Below are 12,843 nucleotides of genomic sequence, written 5' to 3' on the forward strand. Positions count from 1 at the left end.
GGCCAATCACAATGCACTGGGTCAGCTGGCCAATCAGAGCAGACTGCGCTTGTCGGAAGGAGGGACTTTGTAGAAAACGAAGTGTTTGAGAGAGGCGGGGCATAGAGGACCTACAATAATATACAGTATTTGAAAATTTTTTAAATTTTTAAAAATTAATGTTTTTTGAACATTAAAGCATGTCAACATATTCTGTTACACCAAATACACCAAATAATGATCTTTAAAAAAGCATCATATGACCCCTTTAAAATAATACATAAAAACAATTTTGGATATTTTTCAAATATATCTACATGCATCAGTTGCCATCTCATAAAAAAAATGATTGCAGTGATTTTCACAACTTAAAATCCAACATAAGAATAAGTATGTGTTTGTGCTTGACTTAAAATTATAAGTTTAGTTTAATTTAGATCTCACTATGAAGCTGTTGTTTGCAAATCTTTATGACTTCATAACCATTTGATAGTTCAACATGACACTTGAAACTCTGTCAAATGAAGAATGCTGTAAGTTACTTGAAAGGAATGAAATGAAAGTGGACAGAGTTACAGAACAGGTCGCGCAGAAGCGCTAAATAAAGCCTCGTCAGACGTTGCGTGAGATAAAGGATGCTTTCTCATTCTTTCACTGCACTTCCTAGTTTCTGTGTTCCTCTCGGGTCTGAATAATTTCTGGAAATGCTGTGTGCATGCGTACTAAATCTCATGTAGTGCTTTTCAGAAGTAGCACAGATAGCAGAAACAAATGACGACACTGTGGAGGAATGAAAACAACGTCTCGTGTAATCTGTCCTGCGTTGTGTTTATGACTGAGCAAATTGCTGGTGTCTTTATGTGCATTTGAAGTTTGCATGATTGATTGGTCAAATTGATTGTTCAGGGAGATTGAGCACGAGGTGCCGGTCCGTAGTTCAGTCCCACTGAGCAGTGGATCAGAGATGAACAGCTCTGCAGGACGGCCCAAGAAACGGCGCGCTGGACGCCCACGAACCGCCGACAGACAGGATCACGACACGGACTACGCCTCCTCTGGAGATGAGCTGGACGACGATGACTTCTCCAGGTGAGCTCACCGCTGAAATCCAGCTCATAATGTTCACTGGCGTTCCAGATGAGATGGAAGTGCTTCTGTTTTCCAGTGAATTCCCTCCCATTATTAATAATGAAGAGAGAGATGATTACAAACGCCTGTTTGACAAAGACCATCAGGAGTACAAGGAGCTCCAGGCAGAAATGGACCAGATCAACAAGCGTCTGGCTGAAGTGGACCGGGAGCTTGATGATCTTCAGGAGGGCAGTCCTCAGTTCCTGGTATGAAAAGTCGTCAAGATTCGGCGATGACTCTCATTAATTCTCATTACTGAGAATTCATAAGTGCTGGAATATTCTCATTATATCTCATTATTATAAAATAATTGTAATTTTTATTATTAATATTATTATTATTTAAATTAGCATAGAGTACAAGAAATAATGATTAATATTTAATTAAAATTTAAATTCCCATTACTGAGAACTAGTAAGTACTGAAAGACATTTTTATATTATTATTATTTAATGATTTATTTATTATTAATATTGAATATAACGTATTTAATTTTAATTATAAATTTTAAATACAAGTCTTTTAGATTGAATTATAATTATCATTAATTCTTATTATTATTGCTAATATATGAATTTAATAATGATAACTTGTATAGCTTAATATTACTTAAATTATTAATGATTAGTTTTTTTCTCTCATTATGCTAATGTTAATGATTATAAAATATAAATGTCAATTCAAATAAATACAATTAAAAAAAATTTCCCCAATTTTTTTTCTTTTCGAGTTGAAATATGACTTGAGTTTTGTAAGATTTACCCAATGGTGCATGACTTGTTTGCCTTACAGTGGAACGTTCCTGTTGGTTACGCTGTATTATCTGTAAATAGTTAACGTTAGCATGGGAAAACGTTTTGAGTCACTGCGCTTGTTGCTGACTTCAGTCATTCTCTCGTAACAGGACGCCATGGACGAGTACAACGCGCTGAAAGACAAAAAGAGGGTAAGAATGAGCTGAATCCAAGATTTCTCACAGAAGCGGACAACAGTGGAGGATGTTATCTGATGCATTTCCCACTGTCTCTGCAGAGCGGCGAATACCAGGTGAAGAAGAAGCGCTGCAAGCACCTGAAGGCCAAACTAAGCCACATCAAAAGAATGGTCAGCGATTACGACCGGAGGTCCTGAAGATCCTTTCCATCACATTAGAGAAGAGCGAGCTACTGGACAGTGTTGTGAGAGTACAGATGTCCAGATGTGTGGGTCATTGCCATTCGTGAGCTGGGTTGTGTTGCTTTCTGGACATTTGATTGATAATGCATGTAAATATTCAAGGCATTCTGATTCGTATTGCACAATGCAATATTTTCCCAGAATCCTTCATGAACCAGTTTTAAAATCAGGTTTAACTAATGTCAAAATCCTCATTTCTGTAGTTTTTTTGTTGCAAATCTCTATTTAGCTGTTACAGATTTAACATGAACTTGTTGGTGTTTCAGTACAGCGTGTTTGTTTTATAAAGTTTTTTATATATATATATATATATATTAGTTATTCAGAGATTTCTTAGTGGGTAAAATACTGTGCCAAATAAGCAATATGTGTTCTGTGTATATTTATACGTATAAAGAGACACACATACAGTATATAATTTGAAAATATTTAAATGTATTTTTTACATGTCTATATGTATATTCATATCATTTATATTATATATTTAATATATAAACATAACATTTTCTGAAATATATATATATATATATATTAGTTATTCAGAGATTTCTTAGTGGGTAAAATACTGTGCCAAATAATTACCAGGTGGGTGGTTTAAACTCTTGATAACCAGTTATGTCTGTATAAATCAAGCTGTGATCAGTTACAGGTTACAGACAGCCTTTAATAGTTAGCCTTTTAAGCTGTATTTATGTCATTTTAAAAACTTTTTACTTGCTGGTATGTAAATATGTAATTTAAATGTTTGATTTCTTTTCATTGTTTTTGACAACTATTAATAAAGTCATTTTTAATGGCATAATAAATGTCACCATACATTTACTAGTATAGGCTATTAAGTGTTTGTGGTTTCTGAAATGATGTCAGTAAAATCCACAAAACGCTATTAAAACCAGTTTCTTTAATTTTAATTTAATTTACTTTAATTTTAGCCATCAAAACAATGCCTGGGTGTCACAAAGTTTAGCGTTTCATTTAGTGATGCACCTAATTTCGGCAACCGGAAATGAACATGTATACCGTCGAATTCGAATTCGATCTTCATAGTAAATCAAATGTGTTACTTTTGATATGAAACAAAGTCTGAGCTTTAAAATTCTCGACTTCATAAAGAAAATCGAACAATGAATGCCGTTTTGGCGCGCTTTAATGTGCCTCAGTTCCGCGGTTCCTGATCATCTCGTCCTCTTTATTACTCTAACGTGAAATAAAAATGAATGAACATCACAAACTATGCTGAAAGAACAAGAGAAACTTACCGAAAGGTATAGAATCGTAATGTAATCACTCAATCGGTGTTTCAACCGCAAGAAGACGTCAATAAAACAGCGTGTGTAAACAATAAGTCATGTAACATTACATTTAACTTAACGTTGCATCAGCAAATTTAAAGGGATATTTTACCTAAAAATTCGAATTCTTTATTATTTAATGTATGTTTGAATAAATCTGTCATAAAAACGAGTTTTTTTTATTACAGCCACATTTATATTTCAACAACAAATTGGAATCGAAACATATCATTAAAATGCTGATATAAAACTGCCTTGATTATTAAATAAAATTTGTTTTAGTTTAGTTTTTTTCTTGACTAAATGAACACTTCATTTTCGGTTTTTGTGTTTCAGTAAAAACTAATTTCGGTGCATCGCTGGTTTCATTGAGTTGACATTTAGCATTGATATTTTAAAACTTATTTAGACACTTATTTTATTGCAGCCATTTAAAAAATGTTCATGTTCTGTATGATCATATCAGAGCTGGTTTCCACCAGTGTTATGGCCCTTGTAAAGTGCCGTACCCAAGGTGAAACTAGGTGCAGGCTTGAGTTCCACACCCTGTTAAACACACTTTCAATTGTCTCTAGAGTTCGTCAGGACTCAATCAGACTGTTTCTGTCCAGCCAGGCTTTCAGTAGTGGGACGTTCCTGTCCATCCAGCGGATGTTCTGCTGGATTTTCTGCAGGGCCTGTTGAACGCTGCGGAGCCCAGAGCCCTGATCCTGCGCTAGTGACCCGAAGAAAGACTGAACCTACAGGAACAACACAAACAACCAACCACAGTGTTCTTAGATTTCTACTGACACCAATCAGTGCAAATGCAATGCTTTCGTTTACATATCCATTAACCAGAAATGATCGGTCACCCATGATTCATGTAAAGTCATGTGACCTCAGCATGTTGGCAGCTTAAACAACTTGTAATGTAGAAGTGTGAAGGTGTGTGTACGTAATATTTCTCAAAAGATACTATAAATATAAATATTTCTCAAATTCATCAAGTACTGGGGAAAAAAATACAAATATTGTTAACATTAGTAAATGCATTGAACTAACATGAACAAAGAATGAGTAATATATTTTTAAAGCATTTTCGTTAATGTTAGTAAAAATATAATTGTTAATTGTTGGAGGCTTGTTAAATGAACATTGAAAAAGTTCATTGCAACTTTTTTCTCAGAATTTTGAGTTTTTATCTCAATTCAGACTTTTCTTTGTAGAACAGTGTTTATATCTTGCAACTTTGCATTTAGATCTCGCAAGTTTTTGAAAAAGTGTGAGATGTAATCTCAGAGTTGCGAAAAAAAAACAAAGAAAAAAGAATGGCAAGAAAAATAGAATTGTGAGATAAAAACTAAGAATAGCAAGAAAACGTCTGAATTGTAAGTCACATTTACATAATTATCCTGTGGCATTAAAGCTTGTTAATTTAAAATGCATTAACTAATGCTACCTAATAACACTAACATTGACTAATATTAATAAATGCTGTAGAAGTATAGTTCGATATTCATGTTAACTAATGTTTGCATTCATACGTTTTAAAAAGACTCCTAAAGTACCTCATCGAGCATTTCTCTGGTGGAATACTGATCGGTCACACCGACCGCCATGCGAGATATCGCAGACGAACCGAGATCAAACCTAAAAGGAGGATTTGGATTTAATACACCACTATTCACAATCTAACATGCTACAATGTGTCATAAGCGCCATAAAAGAATGTGATTTTTTTTTTACATTATTATAACAAGGTCTTCAGGTAGATATGAAAGCTTGCTACACACTTTTTCACAAGTTTCCCCCAGTTGGTTTTCAAGAAGTCCCAGGCGAGTTTGAAACCTTTTGGGTTTTTACTGACGCTGATGACCAGCGACGGCAGGTCTTGAGTTTTTATGATCTCTCCTTCAATGCTTCTTTCCAAAAGCCTAGACAGAACGAGAAAGCAAAACACATCCTAGAGCAGGTTTAAATGACTCAAGATCGTTATTACTGACACGCAGGATTGAAAAGGTGAGAAATGAATCATGCTTTTGCATATTAATGACGACTTTCAAGAGAAGATCTTTTCGGATAAATATGCCAGACAGTTTGACCTTCCTTAATGATTCATGTGTCATCATCGATGTCAGGTTTGTGTGAACTATGAAAATGTCATGTGACGTCTTCAGCTGCTTCATGAATGCAGACTCACCACTGAAGCTTGTGAGCTAATGGACTGTACGAGAGGGCGGCTTTAATCATCCACTTCTCCGATGGCGAGACGGATCGCTTGTATTTCTCCAACAGGAAGTCCCAGCCTTCGTCTGTACGCGCCCCTTCAGTGTAGACCACCAAACTGACGTCAGTGGGCAGCCTGAAGCAAACAACACATGTTTGGATGAATGCAAATAGAATGCAGTATGTAAAATGTGGATGATACATGAATCAAATGAACTCTCACCACATTTTGCCATCGGATTCCTTCCACTGCTGGAAGAGTCGAGTGGCGGTGCTGATGCAGGATGGGTAACGGCGGACGCAGGCGAACAACAGCAGATAGTTCCTGAGCATCCGCTCGGACACAGACCCGTCATCAGACCAGCTCTGGCGGTCAATCAGCGTCTTGAATAACTTCACTAAATGACCCTGTTAAAGCAGCAAATCGACAACAGCATGTCTAAATATATTTTATTTTTTCCCAAAATGCATTAAATGTTTCACCAAATTCTTGTTTAATTACATTTTAATAATAAATAAGAATGTCTAATCAAATTACTTGAATTTCCTCTGTTTTACTTTTAATTTTTTCTGGATTCTGTTCATGTATATTTTTAATGAATTATTTTTTACTGATCAAAAAGGATGTTTAATAAGCCGAATGCATAGAGATGGTGGTAATCAAATGAATGAATATAACTTTAACAATTTAATTAATCTCTAATCCTTTCATTTTTTTGGCAAACGAAGTGCAGCACAAAACATGGATTGATAAACTGCTTTAATAAACTGTATTATTATAATTATTATGATAAGAAGTACATTCTACTGCACAATAGTAATATATTTGTAAAATGTCTTGAAATTAAATCAAACGTATATTTGTCAGGTTGTAGTAAAGACCTTTGAGTTTCTGTGTGTCTTTGACCGAATTTTTATTAATGATTATTTGAAAAGCCCTTCTTTTGATCCAGATTTTGCGAGACATTCTACATTATAAAGCAACTTCCATTTTTTGACTGGATTCTGTGATTCAATCTCTTTTTTTTGCACTGCAGAAATCTCAGGTCCTTATAAATATAATGCATATTCAGATGTTGCTGTCTTACCCTGGCCAGCTACTTTAGAAAAGGTCACCATGAGATTTTAAATGTATTATCTAAACTGAGACACTAGAAAGTAACTCAGCATCCAAACTATTGCACATATCATCTTTAAACTAGACTTATTCATGTTTGCAAGCACAACCTTCAGCTGGTTCTCCAGTTCCTCCATGTTTCTCTTCTCCATGAGTTTGTAAAGCGGCACCAGCTCATTAAAGCCCTGCGTCACCGGCATGATCTCCGACTCTTTACTGAGGTACAAACTCAGATTCAGAGCTTTGTCCAGTGGGATTTTCTCAATGCTGAAGGAAAGACAAATACATTTGATTCCATATTTGAAGCTTTGAATCAGCAGACGTTTTGGTGATTTTTAGTAAATGTATGATGTCATAAACTTCTTTTCGCCAAATTATTTGCTTGAAAAGTGTGTTTCTGCATCTCATGACACTTGATTTAGTTGAGTTTTTGTAAATGAGTTTGTTTCTTCATCAGATTTGAAGAAATGTAGCATTGCATCAGTGTCTCAGCAATGGATCCTCTGCAGTGAATGGGTGCCGTCAGAATGAGAGTCCAAACAGCTGATAAAAACATCACAATAATCCACAAGTAATCCACACCACTCCAGTCCATCAGTTAACGTCTTGAGAAGTGAAAAGCTGCATGTTTGTAAGAAACAAATCCATCAAGACATTTTGACTGTAAACCGCTGCTTTTGGCTAAAATATGAGTTCATAATCCATAATAAAGCTTCCTCCAGTGAAAAAGTCTTATGGTCTGAATCAGGAGAGAAATATGTACAAAACAAGCACTGTTTACAAGCCAAATCAGTCTAAAACAGATTTTGATGTGAGAGGACAGCAGCAGATGGACTTTTCCACTGGAGGAAGCGTTATTATGGATTATAGACTCGTATTTTGGCCAGAAGCGAGAGTTAAATGTTAAAACTTCTTAATGATGGATTTGTTTCTTACAAACACGCAGCTTTTCACGTCACAAGACATTAACTGATGGACTGGAGTGGTGTGGATTACTTGTAGATTATCGTGATGTTTTTATCAGCTGTTTAGACTCTCGTTCTGACGGCACCCATTCACTGCAGAGGATCCATTGGTGAGCAAGTGATGCTAAATTTCTCCAAATCTGTTCCCATGATGAAACAAACTCATCTACATCTCGGATGGCCTGAGGGTGAGCACATTTTCAGCAAATTTTCATTTTTGGTGAACTATTTCTTTAAGGAACACCAGCTCAGTTCCTCACCTGACCAGCTGAAAGATGTCGTGGATCAGACTGGCTCTGTCGTTGCTGCTGAACACACTGTGGTCTTGCTGGAGTTGGTTGATCAAAGCGTCCCAGCCTCCTGACTTATAATGTACAATATAATACCCCCGCAGGTCCACGTTAAGTTTAATCCAGTCCACCTTCTTTGGCAGGTACAACACATCTGCAGACACATGGTCAGATTTCAGTATAACAGAAGGTAAATGTGTTGGTTTGGTTTAATATCTAATAGCTCAGACACACCTTTTTCACTTTTCAGCAAGAAACGCTGCACTGCACTACAGTGACTGGTGATGTAAGTCAGAGGAACCTGCCACAGGAAGCTTGATGTACTGTGAGAAATTAAATACAAAATATTTAAAAAATCAATTATTGCTTTGAGTGAATAACATTAAGGCTATATTGAGAGTAGCATACTAGCTTACTATATTTACTATTTCTGCAGCATGCAGGCACATTTTCTGTTTTCATAAAAACTACTGTTGTTATTGTTAACAAACTCTAAAACTATTAAAAATAGTTTTTTTTGGTGACTGAAATAAAGCTGAAATTAAAAGATCAATATTAGATGAATTACTTAAACCTAAAGAACTAAAAAATAAAATAATAAAAATAAATAAACCTATAAAAAAAATATATATTAAAAAACTTACTCTAAAACTAAGAGGCTGATCAAATAAACTAAAAAAGGAAAAAGAAAATAGAAAAAGATACTGTAATTCAAAATAATACTAAACAATACTAAAGTATACAAATAATACTAAAATATCTTTGTATGCCACAATGCAATGCACTGAACTGAAAAAACAGAAGTAATATCATCTATGATTTTCTTTCATTATCTTCTTATTTATTCTGAATGCCATAACATACAATTTTAAAAGCATAATACAGTATGACACATTTACTTTTGCAGACTGTTTCACATACTATTTTTAAAATGTATAGTGTGCATAGTACGCATTAAACAGTAGTTTAGTATTCCATAGCCAGTACGTACTTTGAAGTCTTCGAAGAGTTTGCTTCTCTAAGGAAGCGCTCCTGTTTGAGGGTGACCTCTTGACCTTTGACCTCCACCGTGATTAAAGGAAAGCCCTCCTGCAGCGTCCAGGTGTCCATAATGGCTTGAACATCAACACTGTCCTCCATGAACCATTTCTGCTAGAACAGGTTTTTATCATTTAATCAGTTATTTGGTTTATTTCTAATATTAATGACACATTTTTAGTCAAGAAATATAAGAGCTTAACTTATCGTAAATATAGACCATTTAATTAAATAATAAAAACCAATAAAATATTACAATAGATTAACATAAAATGTAAATATTATCATTAAATGTAAATTGATTTATAGCAGCACTCACAGAGGCTGGAGATTCAGCCCTGCTTTTGGAACAGAATCCATCGAGTTTTAGTCTCCCTGAATCCAATTCATCAGAAGTGCAGATCTGAAAAGATTGAAATGCATTTGGCCTCTAGAGCAATCGATTAAATTACTTCAAGGACTGGAGAACATGCACAGGAGCCGACTGTGGTAACTTGCATTGGTAAGACTTTCCCAGAGGTGAGCGTTCACTGTGTTCTGGTAGCTGTGTGTCTTCAGGTAGTGTATAATACCGTACTTGAAAGCCTCTGGCGTCAAGAAATCCCTCAACATGTTCAGGATACACGCACCCTTCAGAGTTTGTGAAGAACAACAGTAGATATGTTAAAACAAATGAACCCTTCTTTTGTGTTGAAAATATGGGTACTCCATTTGTGTTGGAGATAACTGACTGCCATTGGTTTCCATGCAATTGCCAAAAATCGACACTATAAACAAAAAAAAAATGTATGAAATGAAAGACAAGTCTTCTGAATCATCCAAGGAGAATTTGCTGTACTTTGATATATTTGAGTTTCACAGTCAAAAACTGGTTGTTAGATTTTTGGATCTCAGTTAGTAGTCTATTGCAGCATTGAAAATAAGTGTTAGAAACTTTTACCCTCATAACGGTTTGAGAACCCGACATAAAAAAGGCAGTCAATAAAGGTTTTCTAGATTAAAATTGGGTTAAATCTAAACCCTAACACCACTGAAGTCACCAAAATTCATACAGACTTTCCAAAACACATCTATGTGTGTAAACTTTGCGTGCACATTAATGACCCAAAATGGGAAAAGGTCACCAAATTACAAGAAGAAATAAATAGTTTAACCAGTGTTTCAAGCCATTTAAATATCTAATGTGGGTCAAACTGTCCTGCGACACAATATTAATCAGGGAAAGTCAACTATAAGGATTCTAGAGAGATATAAACTGCTTGTGTACCTTCCGGTAGGAAACGTCATCAAACATCTCGCTGATCTCCGCAGGATTCTCCACTGGAGTGGAAATGGGGTGTGAGGAGGTTAAAGAGTCCACTGACATAGCAGTGAAGCATTTCTCCAGGAAATAATCATCCTAAAATAGAGGCCCTCGAAATCAGATCAGTCATGCCAATTATAATTACATGGCATCACAATCTCAACTCTTCGCTGTATTAATCGCTCTCACCACTTGCAGCTCAGGGTGGGTGATGTTGACGGACACATACTCCATGAATTTGGCAAAGCCCTCGTTTAACCACAGGTCGTTCCACCACTGCATCGTGACCAGGTTTCCAAACCACTGGACATCAGATTCAACAGACTTTATACATATCTGTGCTGGTTTCATGTCACCTCTCTTTCTATAATAATACCATTTTGCATCACTGCATACAATATACAAAAATTTGGGGTCAGTAACAAAAAAAAAAAATCTATTTTTTTAAAAGAAATTAATACCTTTATTTATAATTGATAAAAAGCGTAAAGACTCATACTGTTAGAAAAGGCTTCTATTTTGAATAAATGCTGTTCTTTTTAACTTTTTATTCATCAAAGAATTCTGAAAAACTGTCACAGCTTCCAAAGAAATATTAAGCAGCACTGTTTCCAACACTGATAATAAATCAGCATATTAGAATGATTTCTGAAGATCATGTGACACTGAAGACTGGAGTAATGATGCTGAAAATTCAGCTTTACATCACAGAAATAAATCATATTTTAAAGTATATTAGTACAGAACACGATTATTTAAAGTTGTAATAATATTTGTCAATATTACTGTTTTTTAGTATTTTTGACCAAGTAGATGTAGCTTTGATGAGCATAAGAGACTTCTTTAAAAAAACAATTTTTTACTGATCCCAAACTTTTGAATGGCAGTGTTTATAAAATGTATATAAAATAATATATATTTCATATACATTTTATACACATTATATTAATTTGTTTAAGTAGTCGAACAGTAAGCCAGTATGCAGAATAATTTATTTGGTGATAAAGGCCGACTGGCCGTTTATTATTCATTACTTAGAATGAATTAGTAATAGAAATATCAACCTGATGGGCTAGTTCATGGGCAATGACTTTAGTGATTCCCAGTTTGTCCGAGGAAGAAGATTTCTCAGGGTCAAAGAGCAAACCGGACTCTCTGTAAGTCGACAGGCCCCAATTCTCCATAGCACCTGACTGGAAATCTGGGATCGCTGCAAGATCTGCAAGTAAAAGATCATTATAGCTGGAATTAGGTTCTAAAAAGCCAAGAAATATTCTGATTACAGTTGCCAATTATTTCATGGCAGATAGTAATATATGTTCAACAGTAGTAAAGATGGTGACTGCTGAACTTTCACACTCACCGTGTTTGGGAAGTGGATACGGAATGTCAAAATAATCATCATAAAAGTCCAGCAGTGTGACGGCGGTGTTGAGAGCATATTCTGCCTGACTGATCTTCTCGGGAACAGTATACACTGATATCTATATCAGGATTCAGGTTGTGAAGAGTCAATGGACAGTGTAATGAGGTATGGGTAAATTATAAAGTGTATTTATAATACTTTCGGGGCAACGGGATCGACTTGCCTCGACTCCATGCTGGCTTTTTTTACTGATGGACTGTAAATCGGAGATGATGAAGGCCACCAGGTAGGTGCTCATCTTCACCGTCGTGTCAAACTGATCCTCGAGCAGCCCGTCAGCCATTTCTACAGTTCTCAGCTATTGGAAGAAATAACCTTGCATTAGTCTACATTTACATGATACAGTCTGTAAAAAAAAAAATGTGACCCTGGAGCACAAAAGCAGTCTTAAGTCGCTGGGGTATATTTGTAGCAATAACCAAAAAAACATTGTATGGGTCAAAATAATCGATTTTTCTTTTATGCCAAAAATCATTAGAGTATTAAAGGGGTCATATGATGCTTTTTTAAAGATCATTATTTGGTGTATTTGGTGTAACAGAATATGTTGACATGCTTTAATGTTCAAAAAACACATTATTTTTCAAAAACTGTACATTATTGTAGGTCCTCTATGCCCCGCCTCTCTCAAACGCTTCGTTTTCTACAAAGTCCCTCCTTCCGACAATCGCAGTCTGCTCTGATTGGCCAGCTGACCCAGTGCATTGTGATTGGCCGAACACCGCAAGCACTCGTCGGAAATGTAACGCCCCTTACCATAATCGCGAGCTTCATCTTTTAAAATAAATGTAAAGACAGAGCCCAAAAGGGGAACAGAGTCGCGTGACAGACACAGTGATGAAGCTGGTATGTGTTTGCAGTACACAAGCCACGGTTAAGACAGCTGACTCCACTGTGCTCTCTCTCTCTCTCTCTCTC

At 35.7% G+C, this 12,843-nt stretch overlaps 2 protein-coding genes across 4 annotated transcripts in view; one reads left to right on the forward strand and one right to left on the reverse strand.

The window, feature by feature from the left end:
- oclna (occludin a) overlaps positions 1 to 2,641 on the forward strand; it is a 10,716-nt gene extending 8,075 nt beyond the window's left edge. The window contains exons 6-9 of the mRNA XM_016456823.1: positions 886 to 1,068; positions 1,145 to 1,316; positions 2,015 to 2,056; positions 2,143 to 2,641. Of these exons, the coding sequence (XP_016312309.1) occupies positions 886 to 1,068; positions 1,145 to 1,316; positions 2,015 to 2,056; positions 2,143 to 2,241 (496 nt within the window). The 3' untranslated portion in view covers positions 2,242 to 2,641. The remainder of the gene's footprint in view (positions 1 to 885; positions 1,069 to 1,144; positions 1,317 to 2,014; positions 2,057 to 2,142) is intronic.
- A 1,416-nt stretch (positions 2,642 to 4,057) lies between these two features.
- erap1a (endoplasmic reticulum aminopeptidase 1a) overlaps positions 4,058 to 12,843 on the reverse strand; it is an 11,194-nt gene continuing 2,408 nt past the window's right edge. For 2 of the 3 annotated variants that reach the window (XM_016456809.1, XM_016456807.1), the window contains 16 exons: positions 12,089 to 12,223; positions 11,863 to 11,983; positions 11,564 to 11,718; positions 10,689 to 10,802; positions 10,464 to 10,595; positions 9,695 to 9,826; positions 9,516 to 9,599; positions 9,150 to 9,310; positions 8,393 to 8,481; positions 8,129 to 8,312; positions 7,014 to 7,170; positions 6,010 to 6,194; positions 5,761 to 5,922; positions 5,354 to 5,494; positions 5,129 to 5,210; positions 4,058 to 4,318 (listed from right to left, as the gene is read on the reverse strand). In XM_016456809.1, the coding sequence (XP_016312295.1) occupies positions 4,160 to 4,318; positions 5,129 to 5,210; positions 5,354 to 5,494; positions 5,761 to 5,922; positions 6,010 to 6,194; positions 7,014 to 7,170; positions 8,129 to 8,312; positions 8,393 to 8,481; positions 9,150 to 9,310; positions 9,516 to 9,599; positions 9,695 to 9,826; positions 10,464 to 10,595; positions 10,689 to 10,802; positions 11,564 to 11,718; positions 11,863 to 11,983; positions 12,089 to 12,223 (2,193 nt within the window). In that variant the 3' untranslated portion in view covers positions 4,058 to 4,159. The remainder of the gene's footprint in view (positions 4,319 to 5,128; positions 5,211 to 5,353; positions 5,495 to 5,760; positions 5,923 to 6,009; positions 6,195 to 7,013; positions 7,171 to 8,128; positions 8,313 to 8,392; positions 8,482 to 9,149; positions 9,311 to 9,515; positions 9,600 to 9,694; positions 9,827 to 10,463; positions 10,596 to 10,688; positions 10,803 to 11,563; positions 11,719 to 11,862; positions 11,984 to 12,088; positions 12,224 to 12,843) is intronic. The other variant, XM_016456808.1, reaches the window with a different exon arrangement.

The sequence above is a fragment of the Sinocyclocheilus anshuiensis genome, unplaced genomic scaffold, assembly GCF_001515605.1.
Source record: "Sinocyclocheilus anshuiensis isolate Anshui unplaced genomic scaffold, SAMN03320099.WGS_v1.1 scaffold743, whole genome shotgun sequence".
In the NCBI taxonomy this organism is placed as follows: domain Eukaryota; kingdom Metazoa; phylum Chordata; class Actinopteri; order Cypriniformes; family Cyprinidae; genus Sinocyclocheilus; species Sinocyclocheilus anshuiensis.